The sequence below is a fragment of the Aythya fuligula genome, chromosome 5 (assembly GCF_009819795.1).
Source record: "Aythya fuligula isolate bAytFul2 chromosome 5, bAytFul2.pri, whole genome shotgun sequence".
Classification (NCBI taxonomy): Eukaryota; Metazoa; Chordata; class Aves; order Anseriformes; family Anatidae; genus Aythya; species Aythya fuligula.
The window spans coordinates 64,651,574-64,671,208 of NC_045563.1; the positions used below are offsets into that span (position 1 = coordinate 64,651,574).

Consider the following 19,635-nt stretch of genomic DNA (forward strand, 5'->3'; position numbering starts at 1 on the left):
GGTCTGTCCTTACAAGTAAGTTTCTGCCAGCCTGATGAGAGCAGCAAGGCTTTTCTTTTCCTATGCTCCTGGGAGCTTTTTCATCTCGAGCCTTTCAGAGGCTGTCATATGGTCCCATCAGACACCCCCTTCCTGTTCAACACCCTACCATCTTGGGGCAGTGTGAGCTCCTGGTTTTGTCCCAAAGTGGTTATGACCCTCTCTGTCAACCTGGAATGAATTATGCTTTTCAGCACAATCCGTGCACAGAACAAAAAGACTGCACACCTTAGGAATAACCGTCCAGCAGCAAACACTTCCTTCTACACAAAGGAAGTGTCTAGCACCTCTGACACATTGCGAAAGCAAAACGACTAGCTCCTGAAATCAGCAGCGACGTACATGTACTTTACCATCAGACAGGAAAATGTAACATTACTGTGAGGTGACCAGCGTCAGGAAGCAAAATTCAGCCTGGTTCTGACACTCCTATCTTGCATGCCCTCATTGCAACATGCAGTGGCCATGGAATTGTTTAACCTGGAATAATACAGGAAAGGAATGTCAGCAGCTGGTACATGATCCTTGTGATCTTCAGCTCCAGGAATGCAGGAATCCGGTGGTCTCTCAGCCCACTTCCTCACTGGGTAGGAGTCTGCATGGCAAAAACCATCACTGTAAATAGCTGCGTTAAGCAGCCAGAGCAGAGGGCAGGCTCTTCCCCAGGACTGTGTCTTCCAGGCAAGTACGGGAGCACAGCAGCCGCCCATGTTGAATAGTGCACTAGAGGAGAAAGCAGGGCGTCAGGCTGCAGGGTTGTTAACTCACTATTTCAAGCTGCTGAATTGCAGCAGTTAGGTTGGAATGCCACCGCCCTGTCCTGTTCCACTGACCCGAGCACAGGCTGCATCCACACGAGAATCATCCCCATGCGAGAATCATCCCCATGCGACACCGATTTTATTGGCTGTGAAAACCTCCCAAAAAGGTATGGATCAACCTCCAAGTAAGAGAGTTTTCCCCCTTTACTCGTTATAATACTTTCTGGCCACACAGAAAAGAAGCACAGGTCCGCGAATCCCCGTGCTGCATCACAACACGAAAACCCGTGCCACAGCCCTGCCTTTTATTCCCACTTTGTACATCTCCTCATGTTAATCCACACTCGGAGACCGATCCTGTTCCCATCAAAGTACGCAGAAAACTCCCATTAAAATCTGGCTCGGCTAGTATTTTAATAACCCTCAGACATTCCCGTCCTTCGCATATTTCATCTGCGAAGCGCTTCGCAAACCCGACTTTCCTAATTACAGGCGGCCGATTCACTAAAACTGGAAATTCCTCGCCGGTTCTGCCTTTAGCTTTGAAGCTGCGGGACTCGCTCTGTCCCTCGGCACTTTGGAAGATCCCTCGACGCCGCTCGTTTGCAAGAGGCAGGGCAGGGGGGAGCGGAGTGGAGCGGGCGGCGGCGCCGCGCCTCCCAGCTCCCAGCCGGCGGATCGCGGCGCGGAGCGACGGGGCGGTGCTGCCCGCGGGCCGGCGGCCGCCGCCGGGGCGGGAGCCGCGGGGGGCGCCCACGTGGGGACAGAGGAAAACCCGGCGGCGGCGGCGCTGGGCCCCGCCAGAGCGCGGGCGGCGGCGGCCAGGCGGGCTCCGCGCCGGACTCCGCTTCGCTCCGCGCCGGTCCCTCCCGGCGGCACGCGGCGCGGGGCAGGAAGGGGTGGAGCGGCCGGCAGAGGGCTCGGCGGGGAGGCAGGAGGACAGCGCCGGAGCCGGGCGGGCGGCGAGAGAGGTGGCCCGGCCATGCCGAGGCCGGCCGGCGCCGCAGCTTCCCGGAGCGCCGGCGTCGAGCGGCAGCCCGGCCGGCCCCGCTGAGCCCGCGGCCCCGGCCGGCCGCTCGCGGCCGCTCCCGATGGAGCCCGAGGAGCGGAAGATCTCGGTGTGGATCTGCCAGGAGGAGAAGCTGATCTCCGGGCTCTCCCGGCGGACCACCTGCTCGGACGTGGTGCGGGTGCTGCTGGAGGACAGCCACCACCGGCGGCAGCGACCGGCGCCGCCCGAGCCCGGCGGCGGAATGCTGTCGGGGCCGCCGCACTCATACTGCATCGTGGAGAAGTGGCGAGGCTTCGAGCGGATCCTGCCCAACAAGACGAAGATCCTGCGGCTCTGGGTGGCGTGGGGGGACGAGCAGGAGAACGTGCGCTTCGTGCTGGTGCGCAGCGAGGCCTCGCTGCCCAACGCGGGGCCGCGCAGCGCCGAGGCGCGGGTGGTGCTCAGCAAGGAGCGCCCCGGCCACGGCTTGGGGGCGGCCCGCGGCAGCCTGGCGCTCACGCAGGAGCGGCAGCGGCGGGCAGTGCGGAAAGCCTTCCGCAAGCTGGCCAAGATCAACAAGAAGCGGCAGCAGCCGTTGGCCCGGGAAGCCTCGGCAGCGGAGAGGATGGAGACGCTGGTGCACCTGGTGCTCTCGCAGGACCACACCATCCGCCAGCAGATCCAGCGGCTGCGCGAGCTGGACCGGGAGATCGACAAGTACGAGGCCAAGATCCACCTGGACCGCATGAAGCGGCACGGCGTCAACTACGTGCAGGACACCTACCTGGTGGGCGCCGGCGGCGGGGAGCCCGAGCCCGAGCCCGAGCCGAGCCGGGAGGCGCCGCCCGCCGCCGGCCGCCCCGAGGAGGACTACGCCAGGAAGTGCGAGGCGGTGCTGCAGCTGCAGGAGCAGCGGGCGCAGCAGGAGGAGCTGCTCGAGCACCTGGCCGCCGAGATCCAGCAGGAGCTCAACGAGCGCTGGATGAAGCGGCGGCGGGAGGGGCTGGAGCTGGCCGCAGGGCCCGGCCTGGCCGAGACGGACTGCGACACCACCGAGCTGAGCGGTGGCGGCGAGGGCGAGCTGCAGCTGGAGCACGAGCGGGTCAGGACGCAGCTGAGCACCAGCCTCTACATCGGCCTCAAGCTCAGCACGGACCTGGAGGCCGTCAAGACCGACCTGGACTACACGCAGCGGGCGTGGGAGGACAGGGAGCGGGAGCTGCAGCGCCTGCTGGAGACGCTGGGCACCCTGGACGTGGCGGAGGCGGCGGCGGAGCCGCGCGGGGCGGCCGGAGGGCGGCGGGCGGCGACGGGCGGCTGGCTGGAGCAGGCGCGGGCGCTGCACAAGGACGGCGCCGACAACGACGAGGACTCGGACACAGGGCTGAGCTCCATGCACAGCCAGGACTCGGACTCGCTGCCCGTCTGCGAGTCCCTCGTCTAGCGCCCGCCGCCGGGCCGGGGATGCAGGGCGGCCGCCGCCCGTCGGGTGCGCGGCTGCCCGGCCCGGCCGCGGCCAAGCCCCCGTCTCTGGGGCGGCCCCGAACCACGCCCGGCCCCGCGCAGCGGGCCCCCGGCATCCGAAAGCTGCTGATCGTCTGCGAGCCAGCGGGGGAGAGAGGTGTCCCTGCTGCTGAGGTGCCAACGCCGAGCACCAGGGAACGCGCTACAGTTCCTTCTGGCAACGAAAAGGGGTGATCAATCATTTCTCCCAAAAGGGCAAACTAAGGCAAAATGGAGATGAACGTGCCGTCTGAACCAGCTCTGCGGAGCGCTTTTCCGTATGCATAGATATGAGTGCTTTGTTTAAAGGCGTACTAAGAAATCTATTAGTATCAGCGTTCCTTTGACAGTCTGTGAAAGCAATTAGCAGAGCCTGTACGTACACAGCCTTCGACTAAGTTTTTTTCACGAGGCTAGCTGATACTTGGCTGAGTTTGGCTGTAGGTAAACAAAGTACAGAATCAGCTTGAGCTACCATTTTTAATAATATAGTTTGTATCAGGCCAAGAGATTACAATGATAAAAGCATGAGTCAAGCCCTAGCTGCACTGAAGCTTAATCTTTTCAGTTATTCTAATAAAAAAAAAAGGGCATCAGCTGTAACATGCATTTCACTTAACTGCCAAATCTTCTTCTGCAGCTTAACTCTTACGGAAAGTACATGATCTGCTCTTACAATAAGAGAGATTAGGATTGTTGTATTTCTGAATAATTACAAAGATGGTTTAAGCAGTGAGAGACCAGAGAACGTTTAGTCAGTCCTGGCTGACGGTGTGAACTTGTTAAAACTTCTGAGATTATTATTTATGTAAGGCTATTTATGAAAATTTTCATTTAATGATAAGAAAGTATGAAAAGGGATACATCAACAGACCAATTATTTACTTTATACAAAAACCTTGCAGCTGCCTCTCCCGAAGCCTGGGTCCCACTCCCCAGCGGTGTGCTCACTGGTAGGATTCTGCAGGACAGTGAGGAACAGGCTGTGGCCAGGAAGCTGGAAAGCCATAGGAGAAATATTGTCTGGGGATCTGCTGAGGCTGTAAAACTCCCCATGTGCTATCGTTCTTGAAAAGTGTTATTCCACTGAATGGGCTTCAGTTATAAAAAACGGTGATTTATTTTAAACACTGATTATATAATTGTTTTGCATATTTTAGCCAAATTTGAAAAATATTTAAGAACCTATTTTTAGACCTAATAAAATTCTTAATAAGACTAAATGGCTGTTCCCAATTTAGTGCAAATAAAAATAATATATCAGGTCTGGGATTTTGCTTCCTGTTATCTTGTGGTGTCATTTATCGTTCTCTGGAGTGAGAAGAAGGACAAAGCAAGCCAGACTTCCCCAGGACGTTTCATGACAGTGCAGTCCCCTCGCTTCCTGATGGCACTTAGTGCTCCCTTAGGTCCAAGCACCAGAGCATGCACTGCTCACATCTAAACATTGCAGGTGCAGTGTAGTAGCGTTTATAACTGTTGGCACATGTGCATTAGGAATTTCACCTTACTCTGCAAAAAACATGGCACTAAAGCTGAAGAATAAGTTGTGGGGGTGGGGAGTCACACTGTCACACTGCATTATTTTAACCAGCATGGCTGTAATGGGTGGGTGATGCAAGTATCTGTTGATAGCTTCTGCAGTGACTGATGTAGGCAATAAACCTGAAATTGTTTTACGTAAGTTATCCTATTAGCCACACCAAGCAAATAAAAAGCAAGAACATTATAGAAATAAGCTGCAACAGGCCATACGTCATTATGCTATTGGTATAGGCATCAGGTATTTTGTGAAACACAAGGTGAAGGAAGCCAGGAAATTCAAAATTGCAAAGCGAAGTCTGCCTACTCATCCTTAGCTAGGAAAAGCCTTAACCAGGACAAAAGTAACTTTTGTTCTAGCTTGCTGAGGGACATGCTGGTAGGGTGCCTTGTAGCGCTTGCTCTCGGCCGCTCAGCACCCCAGAGATGATGGGGTGGCTCGCAACCCTGCTGATCTGCTGGCCTCTGCCCTGTGAGGGCAGGACTGTAGAACACTGCAGCTGGCACTGTATGCTGAAGGATCTGATGTGGGCTGTGGAGATTTCTTACAAGCACGCATTCAAATGTGCTCCTATGCTGTGCACTTGGAGTTGGGTATATTTACTTGATACTTGAACAGAGTTACAATACAAGTGCAATGGGATCGGGTTTTGTCCTTGCACCCAGATTGAATTCAAACATCTTCACAAATTCCTCTCTCTCCAACCATTATTAAAACAGTATAGAAGAGGAAATCACTGTTTGCATTGGACCAGGTAAGTCTTCCTTCCCATCCTTAACGAATAGAGACAAGTCACAGAACGCTTGGCTTTGACAGGGAATTTGGCCCCAGGGTTTAGCCTGGCTCTTAGCCAAGGGTTAAGAGAGCTGATTCTGAATTGCAGGTAGAAGGGCTGGATTTTATCTCCTTTTCTGCTATGAGAGAATGGAAGAGAGAGAGAACAGGAGAAAAAACTTGACCAACACCATGACAGAAATAAATCTACCTCCTGGAACTGCTGAGAGAGAGGTGAAAGCTCTGGGACCAACACCTGTTTTTTATTCTATGTACCATTCCCCAGACGACCATTTTCTGAATGGAATAAAAAAGACTAACAGCATTATGAACTATTTAATGTAGGTCAGCATATAGCACTGCATTGTGCTATTTATTTGATACCCCAAAGCAAGAGTCAAGGACTAAGGGCAGCAGGCCTTTCTCAGATGCAGTACCTACAGAAATCAAAGGGAGGATTTTTTTGGAAGACACAATCAGAGCAGAATCAAGCCTTAAGTTTCACGCACCCTTTAAACAAGTATAATCAAGCACTGCAACCCAAGTCCTTTCTGTTTGCTTCCCTTGGCCATGTTTTTCTGTCTGCTCATGGCACTTTCGTTTCCTCCTACACAAGAGTTTGTGGGACCAGCTGGTGAACCAGATCAGAAAAAAAGCTGATAGGCTTTAACTCAGGTGAGACCTCTGATGCAGCTCAATGTACAGTCACACAACAGCTTGAACCAGTGACAAGGTATAATAATAAAAAAAGGGGAAATAGAAGGCACCTGGAAAGGTGAAATTGACTCTTTCAATTGGCAATATGCATCATCCTATGCTAATTTACATGTTGGCAAAAGCTTGGTTCTGATTGCATATATCTCCCCACTCAGAGCGTGAAGAGAAAACTTCCAGTGGAAGACTATGGCAGGAGCTGAAGCTCACCTATATTAAACCTGAAGTGAGCCAACTAGTCCACCTTTTATCCTTGATATTGTTTCAGAAATCCACTGGCAAGCAATATGAAGACTCTATGTCAAATTTGATGTATTTCTAGCCTTTAGCACATGAGAGAGATCTGCCAATTTGAATAACCACTTTGTAGGGATATCATTTGATGCCTTAAATGATTGTGTGTGGTGGTGGGGGATATATTTACTGTAATGAACACTACTGAAATGCAAAATGAATGACCTGCTAATTATTGCCATTCATTTATGCAGTACACAGCCAGACAAATTGGAGTTCGGTTGACTTACAGTGACAGATCCTTTTCCAAGAGTCTTAGTTTCAGACAAGATATGAAAGAAGGAGGGAAGCAAGTAAGTGGGCATGACAGAAGGAAATGTCATCAAGCTTTATTACTGACTGCTTGTGTGAAACATATCTTCCAGGTTTACTTTAAAAATATGCTCTGTGTCTAAGTTTTGACAGACATGCACACCGAACTTTCTTTCCCTCAACCCCAGTGAATTCTACACTAGTTTGGGCTTTCGTTTGCACTGAGTTGGTCTGGAGTTCAATACATGAAAAGAGCAGCACAGGCCATCAAATGAAATAACAGGTCTGGTGAGCTCTGCTGCTTACCAAGTTGAAATACAAGCCATTGCGGATTGTTGGAAGCAGATGTCCTTTGAAGTCACTTGATATTATTGCTCCTGAGCTGGCATACAAAGTTCAAAGAAATGAGCATGGCAAAGTGCAGGGTGTCTACACAGATGTTACTTCTTTTATACAAATTCACATTGCTAAATGAACTTGGAAGCTTAACAAAAAGGGAAAATTTAATAAGCTCAAAGCAAAATTGGACTCCGTATGCAAATTAGCCAAATATCTTCAAGCACAATTGTCAAATAGTATTTTTTTAAAATATTACTTGCATAATGAAATACTTGTGTAAAAGCATCAGAGCAGAGCCTTTCATGCAGGGCAGATTCTCACACCCCTTCACACATTGAATAACACCACTGAGTTTGCTGCCCATTTTTTAGCATACAGTATTAATCAAGACATTAGAGCATGCTCTTAAAATATAAATTCTGCAGGCTTTATGCATTGCCTACCTGTCCATTTGTTTATGTTTTAAGCTTTTATTATTTGGGAAGTTTTTTTGAAGTCCCCCTCCTCACTGTTTTGAAAATGATCCATGAACCCACTGCTGGTCCCCCAAAAATATAATTTCCCTCCCAATAACATTTTTCCTCCTTCCTGTGAACCTACTACTCCTCTACTCATTATTTACTCTGAATTTCATGTATAGTCTCAGCCAAATTGGTGCGAGTCTACAGATTAGCATTAGGATCCTGCTTGGTAAGAAACATGAAGAAAAAGTTTTTTCCATATCACGGCAAAAATTCATTGTTTTGTGCAGCACTTGGCAATCTCAGATGTTTTTTACAGCTCTTTATGTAATGACATGTCATACAGTTTAAGGACATGCTCTCACCAGTTGTTTTTTGCCACTGTTGCTTGCTGCCATTTAAAAAAGTATTATTTTTTAAACGTGTCTCCAAATTACCTTCCAATACCTCCTAATTTGAGAGGAAAGCAGTTCTCACAGGAGGAGGGGGCACATCTCAAACCACGTCCGGGGGGAAGGCTACTGCAGAGCACTGAGGTAAGGAGACAGTTTCTATTCCCAGCTCTAAGAGTAACTTGAAGAACAAGTGGTATCTTCTTTCCCTTGGAGCACAAGCATTCGATGAAGATATTTACCATGTAATTGCATGCCATCTGGCAGAAGGAGGCTTCATCCAATTGTGGCCTTTTAGGTACTGTTGTAATGAAAACGTCAAACAAATTTCTCTCTTTTGTGCTTCGGCTTCCCAAACACTGAAGTGTGTGTTCTTCCCTGTTAAAATGGTTTTAAATCATCTTTCCCATTTAACAGCTCAGTGAAACCACTGCAGTGTGACCACAGAACACATCTCTGCTAAGTCAGTCTTGGAATTTTATAGAGTTTACTGAAGGACAGAAAAAAAAAAAAAAATCACCTGTGACTCATAGAAGGAGCTCTTACATATCTGTAACATGCTATCATCGGCTTACTAGCACCATACTTAACATGGCTTAATTACATGATTATTTAGTCTATTATCTCTAAAAGAAATACTTTTCATCAGTCAAATTATGCTCATAAGCAGGTCTTTGGAAAATGTGTTAAAAGCCTTTAGGAAAAAAATATTTAATCCCTGCTTCAATTCTTCAATTTAATGTAATCCCCCTTCTTTTAATCTCTTACAGTGGTTTTTTTTGTGTGTGTGTGTTTTTTTTTTTTTTTTTTTTTTTTTTTATGTAATCAGGCTATTAGTTTATGCATTTAATAATCAGAGTAGCCTAATAAATCAGAGGTGTTTTTGTTTTGTTTTGTTTTGTTTTTGTTGTTGTTGTTTTTCCTGTTGTTTTGTTTTGCTTTCCCCACTTTTCACTGAATCTCTGATTGAGAGATATTTCTTAAAAACAGACAAAAAGTGACTTTGGAAATGGAGAGACAGAGAGACATTAATTACCTGTTGAAAACACTGGTCCTTGTTCCGATGTGAAATAGAATAACCTGATCATCCAATCATTTTGAGTTCATTTTTACATATTTACTGACTTCAGGGTGTGGATTTTTAAAAACAATATCCCCTGCTCTCTACCTGTCAGGAATAGGCTTAGGTAAGAAGATGGCATTCTGTCTCAGAGGGATTTACAAACCAGTCAGGGCAGTAAATAGCATATACCTTCCTTCTTTCTTTTCTGGTATGGAAGGAAATACTTTCCTGCCTCTGCACAGTCTAAATGAATTGGGAATGGAAGGGAACAAGAGAGTGGAGAATGAAACCATGCCATGAGAGAATGGAGCTGAGCAAGCAGCTGAAGGGAATGAATAAGAAAGGACAAAAACCAGCAAGAAGCCTGGACAATAGGAAAGTAGCAGGCAGCAGGAATTAACTTCTGCATTGTAGCAAGAAGATAAAACTCAGAGTCTGCAGTAACCGCCACACATGCGTGCTTCAAACTGCTTCACTACAGCAAACAAACGACAACCTGGGAAGAATGGGAACCAATGTCACAGTATCTTCATGGCTTAGCAGTACTGTAGCCAGGTAACCAGGAAAATCTTGTGAATTTCCTGAGGTTCTGTTAACTCAGCTATAAAGTCCTGTGGCTGCAGAGTTTGCAGTAGCATAGTGTGTTGAATATTTAAGGAGGAAATGTTATTCTCAAGCTGCTTTTTTCTTTCACTTTTAACTCATACTTTGTAAACCTGGAGGAAAGAGTGTTTCCCTAGATGATACGTTTATATCATCAAGGTTTCTCCTTAATGCACTCTTTCCCTAGAATATCAAGCCTGATACACTGTTTATCATCTGGATGCAGCTGCCATGTTGCTTTAAGTGTTTACCTCCTTGTTTTTCCAAAAGCAGTGATGCAAAGTAAACAGGGTATTGAGTTTAATTTAATATTCAAGTTTAAGGTAAAAGCAGATCAAAACTTATTATTCCAGCTTACATAAACTGGCTTGCAAAGCACATGCAATGGTATTTCTAAGTATGTTTTTGTGGTGCAATTGCCTGAAGTAACTAGGAAAATAAAACTAACATTCACATTTTAAAGAAAATATACAACATTGAAGAGGCTTTCAGGGTAGGATGTAGCTGCATTACCTGAGTGTTCCCTAGGCTTCCAACCTTAGATGCTATCATGCTGAGGGAACCTGGCGTGCTAGCTCTAAGGACCAGTACAGAGCATAGAGTGGAGTGGAGACACCATGGCTAGGCTCTGTACCAGGTGGGGACTCGATTGTTCTTGTGCACACTGAGACCAATAAGCTGCACTTTTTGCTACTCTGAGCCAAGGACCTGTCATGTTTTGATATATGCTGTACCCTAATGTACTTTTGCTTATTATAATATCATTATAATACCAAAACACACCTCCATCCCAAAAACTACCCGCCTCCAAGGTGCGACCACCCCTCACTGAGCATGCGCTCTGAATTTCTCAGAGCCTATTACTTTAAATGGAGACAGGAGAACTTTTTACCAATCATAACTAAGATGTGCTTGACTAGAGTCACTCAAGCTCTACCTAAAAGTTAGAAAATAATATAAATTGGCCTAAGAGAGAGGGGATGTTAGGGAAGATACCACCATTAGGGGAGATACCATCCCGAGGAAATACAACATCCTGAGGACCTCCGGACTCCTGGGTTAATTTCCAGGCTAAGCATCTGTGTCACCTGTGTATTTCATACATGTTAGCTTGCTTTTGCAGACAGTCACTATTGCTGGCAATCCAAAGAACCTGAGTACCTGTTGCTGTAATAAATTGCACTTGATGTTATTGTTCCTAGTTGTGATAGTTCTTATTAAACGTGACTAGAGTAAGGCTGGTTATATATTATTGGTGAATCCGTGACTGTGGTAGTTCAGTGCTCTGAATCTGACCGGGCCCATAATGGTTAATTGGCTACACCCCTTAACACAACAGTTTTACAAACAGATTTACATTTCAGTTGCTTAAAGTCTCATCAAATGTCACAGAAGTGAGTCACATGGAGTTCAATTATTCCAGTTAATGAACACAATTACCATGTTTTGACAATATTAATTGGACCTGTACTTACACTCCTTTCTTAATTTCACCTTCATAACCACCTCCATAATTACCAACTCCTATGGCTACAGCATGCCTAAAGGAATAGTTTACCTTTACAGAACACGTATTTCACTTCTCTCTCACTGCTCCCCTTCCTCCAACATTCCTCCCTACAAAATTTCCAGGCCTTTTTCTTTTCCTCTAGTCTTTAGCAATTGGGTTTCCTCTTTCCAAGTACCAATGGTGAAAGATACCAGAATTCATCTGCCGCACACTTTTAACTCAAGGCTCATAGCTGCTAAGTCACAGTCATTCCAGTTGAACTTCTTTCACACCAGTGTTTTTGGATTTCTTTTATTTATAAAACTGAAGAAGAGGTATTTTTCCTAGTTCAAAGACAAGTAACCAGACAACCAGCTTACGTGAAAGGTCACAAGCTCCACTGCTTGGACCGGGATATAGGAACCTCTTTATGAAAGGAGAGAAGTTTGAGACCCTGAAGACAAACCCATTTAACCCAGGGATTAACTTTTGCAACATTTTCAGCTAGAGCTAAATAACATCATTCTTACTGGCATTTGTATAGCAATAGGACCACATGAGATAGAATCCTTTTATACTAGCTGTTTTTAAAAGACACAGGACAAAGCAGTCCCTGTTTTGAAGAGATCACAGTGCAGCCAGATGTCCCTTGAGATGATGGCATAGGAGCTGCTGTGACTTGACTTGGGTGCGTGGTAAGTTAGTAGCAGAGACAGGAACTGATGCCAACTCTCTGAAATCCCAATCCACTTTCCTCTATGCTAAACCCACACTTCCAGCCTGTAATGTGGTACAGACAAAAGGCAATTTATAAATTCATCTCCACCCCTTACTGCCACAGGAGATGTATTCCAGGTAACGTGGAGACTTACTCAAGCTACTGAAGAAATAAGGGAGGTCAAAGAGTATTAGGAAAGCATTGTACTAGACTAATGCATTTCATAACCATGTTTCATAAAAAGTCTCAAGCCTACTATTTTGTACTCCAAGAATTTATGGTTTGGGGAAGATTCTTGATTCATCTGAATGTTAGTGGCATAAATAGCTGCTATGTATTATAAATGTGTTTCATTTTCCATCTTCTGAATATCTGTACTTCTTTCTGCAACAAAGAGAATCACACATACTGCAAAGATCTATCCATGGACAAATTTTCCAGCTCTTCAACTTTGTTAGCAAAATATACTTAGCAAACCTGTAGTTTTGTACTCTTAATAAAAAAATGTGTTTGTAATTCACTCAGGGCCTCAGCTCTAACACCTGCTTTTCTATCTATGTGCTACTGTCATGTATTCTTGTTGCACACTACCATGTACCTGAGCAAAGTCAGAATACTCTCAGATCTGTTGATCATGAAGGTCCAAGCTTTGCTGTTACTTCAAGTGACACCAACAAATTTTCAGTAGCTCCATGGAAACAGAAACTGAATTTTGGCCTTACATCTGAGATACCTATCAGGATATCTGATCATTGGGATATTCATACTGTTCTCCAGAATGGCCAAATCAATGCACTAAAACATACCTCATAATGAACCATGAAATTCTTTTTCACATGATATACAGTGGAGAAAAGAACTACTTGGTAAAGTTCACACAAGACTGCCATATTTCAAATTACCAAACCAGCAAAAGCAAAACACTTCACGAAGAGCAGCACTGACAAACATGAGTGGGTATCACTCAGAAGCCTGCCTGACTTGTTCTCTGATGAACTCTCCTCCTATTGCTGTTCTGTTTGGGTTGTGTCTGCCAACGTGAAAAGTTTCTCCCTTTCCATCACCCATTCATGGCAAATTCAGCTGAAGAGGAATATCAGAATAAGTATTGATGGCTATAGGACCTAAGACACAATTATTTCCTTCAAACTATTGCCAGGCCAAACATTTGTACTGAGCTCACGTCTGAGGTTCTCAACTTCACTTAAAAAAAAAAAAAAAAAAAAAAAAAAATGTAAGCACAGTATTTTTAAGTGACCGAAGGACACTGCTATGGAGATCTGTATTGCCACAACAGGCTTTGTTACACAAATATTTTGTATGAAGGTTGTATCTTGCACTAGGTGCAAAAGGAGCAACTCCAAGCATTTTATCATATATCTTTTGATCTGTCTAGATGAAAGTCCTAGTTATTACATAACATCAATGAATGTTATGGCTAGTTCTGTTGTCTAGGAACCCACAGTGATTAGTACTCTCCAAGTTCCAGTTTGGTCCCTCACTAAAACCTTGTATGTGGGAAGGTAGTCATGATACACAGTATGTAATTAATCTGACAAATTTTTATTCAAGTATCTAATGAACAGAGCAACATCTAAGACAAGACTGTAAAGTACCAAACTCAGTGTTTAAATTTGTGAGTATTTTAGATACTGAATTATGAACCTTAATAAGAACAAGCCTTTAACAGTTATTTACTAGATGGAAAAATGCAAATAATGGAAGTCATGAGAAAATGGTGCAAGTAGAACTTGCTTTCAACACTTTATATGGCTTTATATTTAGAATATGGCATGCATATGAGCTTTTCCTATTGCTTTGTGTTTTTCATTGTTTCTTAAGGCAGAGATACTGGCTAAAACAGATGAGTCTTGCAATTTTATTTAAAGTGAAAATACGATAAACATATATGAACGTTAACTGATCATTATCACTGATTTAACTATGCCAGTTATTCATGATGTAGTCAAATTATTGAACAAAATAACTAAAATCCTGCTCAGTCATGAAAATATGAGATCTCATGGTGTTTTATCTCATTTTAAAGTTAACCAGTACTTCTCTAGAAAAAGTGAAGAAATTCTTTACAGTTGACATACACTTCAAACCGAAGAAAGAAGCTTCAAAAACATCTCACAATTCCTGGCAAATTATTTCCATTACTGTAGTGTTTGTAGAAATTCAGAACTCATTTTCATAAGCTACTCAATTAAATGCAAGGTGACTACGGTTCTTTTTTTCTTCCTGGTCCCATATTTCAAGTATGAAAATAATTTAGACATTAGCAGATAAAAAGTATGTCAATGAAGGACAAGTACAAATTCAAAGTACTAAGGAGAAAAATTAATTTCAGTGTGGAATGTTTGTAAGCAGTGTGTAATCAGTCCTTAGCTTAAATGACTCTTAATTAAATAATCCATTATTATCTTCACTGGAAAAATCAAACCTAAACATGTGCAAGTGCAGAAGTGAAATGATTCCAGCTGCATTCAGCATTCAAAAATAAAGATGTTTTAGTACATTAACATTGACCAAAAGTGTATTTTTGCCCCCCCCATTTTAATTTTTTTTTTAAATCCTCAAGGGTATGAAATGCAGCTGAACAATCTATTACATGTTTCACTAGGAGTAATAAAGGTCAAATTCCAGCACAAAGTAGAAATTTCCATGACATCCATGAGTGTCATACATTCAGATCTGAGTGCTGTCTATCCATAAACAAATATAAGTACACAACAAGACATTCTCCAATATTATTTGAGAAGTCTGTTGCTCATTCGTTACTTGGGCACACCCTTGTCCAATTTTCTTTTCAACAAAGAGCATTACTCTTTATACCCCCCACTCTGAAGCAATTACTCATTTCAAAAAAAAAATAATAGAACAGTAGTCCCCAAGTGACTGCATTCAAACATCTTTCCTGATGCTAAGAAAACATCACGCCATTTTGAGTATCATGCCTAAGCTTGGCCCTATTTCTTAAAAAGGATTAGCACAAGCCAACCAGTCTGGCAGGACTGACAGTCACTGACTTCAAATCAAACATCATCTCCACCCCAAAGTATGCCCCCAGGGCCTTTCTTTGCAAGATTTGCTGAGGGGAGAGAAGGTATGGATCAGACACCAAAAACAACCTCTCCATTTGGGAACCCAAGTCTCACTTTCAGAAAAGGTACAGGTTTAAGTGTGGTCAACCTCCAGTGAGACTTGTCCTCCAAAAGCTTGTTGCTTTTGAAAATCTCATACGAAAACAGTCCAAAATCACTCAAACTTTTTGAAAATTGTAATCCTAATATGTAATTCAAATACTATGCCTTTGATACTTAAAGCTGTAAGTCAATAAGGAGGGAAGCATGTTGTTCTAGATGAGGAGAAAATTTTTGCATAGAGAGTTTTTCCAGTTTCATATAGTTAAACCTGTCTGAAGGTACCACTGGCAGCTTTCTTGATATTCTAAAGAATTGGGTCTAGGTCTTACTGAAGTATGGACTGAGGACAAACAAAAATATTCCGAATCTTCCCTAAGCCCAGGTTTTCTAGGTCACAGTAACACATGGCTAGGAAGTGAATTAAGCCAGCGCTGTCCCAGTGAACTATGTTTTTTTTTTAAATGCTCACATTCGTAACATAGCAGTATTCTCCTTGCTGAGCATATCCATCTCATTGCCAGAACTGACTGAGTGAAAAAATCATGAAGATTTGTTGTGAAAGCCTAGGTTTTCACAAATCCAACTTCCTGCCTTTGCTGATGCTCAGCTGATGATATTAAACTTGCAGAAAGGAAAAAACAAGCAAACAAACAAACAACAAAACTGCCCAGCTCCTTGACCTCTTTCTAACAAGTGCTCTCACACCCTATTTTCTTTCACAGAAGGAAATCCAGGTTGAGAGCTGCCACTAGTAAAGACATCAGCTTAGCTCTAATACTCCACCAGGATGTTAAGAATGTAAGACATATCTGAAGGTAGCTGGAAGAAACAACACTGCGATTGAATGCTTAATTCCCAGTTCAGTGTGTAAAAACTCTGGAAACCTAGCAATGCTTTTGATCAGGAAAAAAGCTCTGCACTTCAATCGTGCATTCAGGTTTGCAAGTGCTTGGCCTGCCATCAGGGTGCTCCAGAAAGCCAGTACTGGTAGGAGAATCGTTCTGGCAGTGTACGCAGATCCATCCGTCTCCAGCAGGTGAGGTCACCCACAGATCTCAGGACACGCTCCTAAGGCTAACTAACAGACCCCTGTTGGTGGGTCCAACCTCCCGATTCGATAGGCTCATACAGGCTGCTGTTCAGCTGTCTCATCCAGTCTTTTCCTACCAGCATACACCAACCAAGTATGATCTCACAGAATAAAAATAATCCACCAGTAACTGCAATACAAGCTAGACCAAACTCATATCTGAGGTTCATACTTCAAATAGTGGCTAAAGGAGTGAATAATTATTGTGTATTTATTATTTCATGCTATAAACCTACCCAGCCAAAGAGATAGAACCCTTAACTCCAACAACTTCAAGGGATTTGGTTTTCATGACTGTGAGAAAAAGCTCATCCATGCAAAGAACGAACTTGAAAGGTAATCTGACTTTGGATAATCATGCCATGTAGTATGCCGTTTTTTCCTCTACCATCATTCTTGTCCTGACTTTCTTACACTGCATAAAAGGGAGAAGGAGAGAGGCATACACAGATCCTTAGGTAGCGTTACACTGATAGTTTCAAGATGGTTATGGAGTAAAATCACATGAAAACAAATGTTTACAGAAAGACTCAATAATAATCTTATACTGATAAAGCAAGGGGGGGAGGAGAGAGAGAATCCACTTAAATTTGCATATAGTAAGGCATTGATATAAACCTCCATTTTTTTCTATCATTTGGCAAAGGGCAAGAGAAGGATCTCAGTCATTATTGTTGTATAGACTTCTAGCCAAAACCGATTGCTACAAACATAAAAAAATCTTCTTAGCCCAGTAAGTGTTTCACAGGAAAAAAAAAAAAAAAAAAAACAAACAAACAAACAAACAAACAAACAAACAAAAACAGCCAAAATTTTATGTAAGTTAAAGGAGGCAAGACCATATCACCCCACGTTCCTATATATAAGTCTAGTCAAATTTGTATATACAGAAAATTCATACATACTCATCTTCAGCATGAACTGCAAACATTTATAGCCTGGAAACAAACATTCAGGGAGTGTCCAGACTAGCCTTTGTAAACAGCAAACAATTAAGGCGAAACTATACTGCAGACATGCCTGGATCCAGACAGCATTTCTTTCCCTCTGGCTGAGTGAATGGAAGCTGAGTGGAGAAATAACCTTTTTCTGGAAAGCAAGCTGAAGCCCTATTACTCCAAAGAAAACCAGTGAGGCAAGAAATGGGTTTGAATAAAAAACAAGACCTGTGGCAAAGCAGACAAAGCCAGTAGCTGTGGCATTTGTTGCTCTTTTTCTGTGGAACTTCGAGCCTGCATTCAGGGAAAGAAACACAGAAGGAACACTACAGAATAGGACTTGCAGCAGCAGTGTTAATGTGCTTCAAAATATTCATTCCTTATTAGGCAACTAATCAGCTAATTGTTCCAGTGCTTGAGAACAGTTGTGTCTTTTCCAACAGAGAGCAGCTGGCAACTAGTGCCCAGCACAGCTTGCCCAAGGACTCTGTCTCCTCCCCTCCCAGCACAGAGCAGCAGAACGGGCCAACCATTTCGTCACAGGAATGTGATGAAATGACAGTGACAGTTACCCTGCTCATCTTATTTCAGGAGACAAGCCAAAATAAGACAAAGAGAAGCTGCACAGAAATTACTTGTTCTGCTTCTGAGCGTGGCTTTTTGTGCAGCTGTGCAGAGTGATGCAACTGAAGCGCTCTGTCCACTGCTTTATAAGGTGCTCTTTGGTGTCAGACACTGGAGCCATGAGGCACCAAACATTCATGTCACATCCATGGGAACGTATCTTCCTAAAAGAGCACACATGCACCACCTAGTCCAGGAAAATCCTGAATAGTGCAGTTTTAAGAACAGATCTCATGAACCTGTTGGCAGAGAGAGCAAGCTGAAAAGAAGAGCTGGGTAAGTATTAGCAGTATAGTTCTGTAAAGTTTGTTTTGCCTCTCAGTTGAGAACAAAAGTTTCCATTGTGTCAACTACTACATTTCCTTAAGCAGTTTACAACACATCTTACTTCAAAGCTTGTTTGAAATCCCCTGAATTTTAACAGAATAAGATGGCTAGCTACGTATTAAATTTCCAATAGAAGTGTCTTTAAAGGAAGGAATTAAACCTTGAAATTAAAAAAGGCACAGATCACCTGTTAAAGAAAAATCATTTCCAAAGACATCTATCAGAAGACGCTTCAGCTACCATATTTCTATGACATTCTAGGTCATTGAAGCAATACTTATATTTTCCATTTGCAGATTTTGCGAGTAATCATTCTAGGTATAAGTTGAATGCTTTTTTTTTTTTTTTTTTTTTTTTCTTTCTTGCATATGCAGTGTCTTGGCAAGGGCTCTTGTTAGGCAAACAAAATCTGTATAAATCACCCAGTGTTAGGCAGGCAACTGAGTTGTGTTTTACGTGTCATGAGAATTACTATGAGATAAAATCTATACTTAACAAGTCAATCTGCTCACCCAGTACCCATGCCAGCAGTGATAACATCTGCTGCCTTCACGTGGCTGCAACTTACCCACACAACTGTATTCATCTGCTTTCTCCCTCCGTGCTGCTTATACCGTTTCTCTCTTTGCCCCCTGCTTTTTCAAACCTCAGAACAAGGCACCAGCCTTGGCACAAGACATCACACCTCATGCTCAGCCTGTGCTGGGCACCAGTGACCCCGTGGAAGAAGGGAAGGGGGCCAGCCACTAGCTCCTGGGCAGGCGAGCAGTAGGAGGGGGAACTCCTTTGGGTGAAACATCAGGCTTCTTCAGGAATGCAACACCTTTGAACAGCACAGTGCAAGCACCATAAGCAACAAGTGGGACCAGCATTTGTTCTTCCAAATTGGGACGCTCCCTAGAAGATTTCTAATATAAGGGAGTTATGATAATTGTTTTTCTAGGTGCGTTTTAGTTCCACACTCTGTTGCTTTTAAACCCAGCACAACACTGCAGAACTGAACAACTTGCCAGGCACTGAACTGAGCTACCCCACCCAAAGCAGGCCTGTCTGCAACTTAGTCTCAAAACTTCATTCCTACAAGGGCTATGAAAGAAAGAAGGAAACCACAGGAAACCATGAGGATGACAGGTCTGGGTGAGCAAGACAAATATTTCCCAAATACACCACCTTGGGAAAAGCAAAACTTAAGATTCTTATTGAATATTCTAATGATTCCAGATGTTCAAATTACGGTATTAGCAAAAAAAAATTCCCCCTCTAGTACTGCAAAATTGTGATTCTTTCATATGATGAACAATGGATTACTGTAACATATGATACCAAGGTGACACTGAAAACAATAATGAAGATTCACCTCAAAAACAAATAAACAAAAAGAACTTAATAGCAAAGTCACTAACTCTACTCTAAGTCAATCACTTGGATACATACATATATATAAGGTAGAACTTGCGGTCCACAAGAGCAAGCTCTAATTCTAATTCGGTTTGATTGTGCACAGTTGGTTATAATTAGATATTTCTGTTATATAAAATAAAGTGACCGGTGGTGAGATATATTCTGGAGTC

At 43.8% G+C, this 19,635-nt stretch overlaps 1 protein-coding gene across 1 annotated transcript; it reads left to right on the forward strand.

The window, feature by feature from the left end:
• Window positions 1–1,891: 1,891 nt before the first annotated feature.
• Window positions 1,892–3,235, forward strand: RASSF10 (Ras association domain family member 10). Its single transcript, XM_032188974.1, has one exon. It carries the CDS (start codon window positions 1,892–1,894, stop codon window positions 3,233–3,235), a length of 1,344 nt encoding a protein of 447 aa, XP_032044865.1.
• The last annotated feature ends 16,400 nt before the right edge of the window (window positions 3,236–19,635 follow it).

Coding starts and splice junctions, on each gene's coding strand:
- RASSF10 (XM_032188974.1), top strand. CDS start 1,892: ATGGAGCCCGAGGAGCGGAAGATCTCGGTGTGGATCTGCCAGGAGGAG.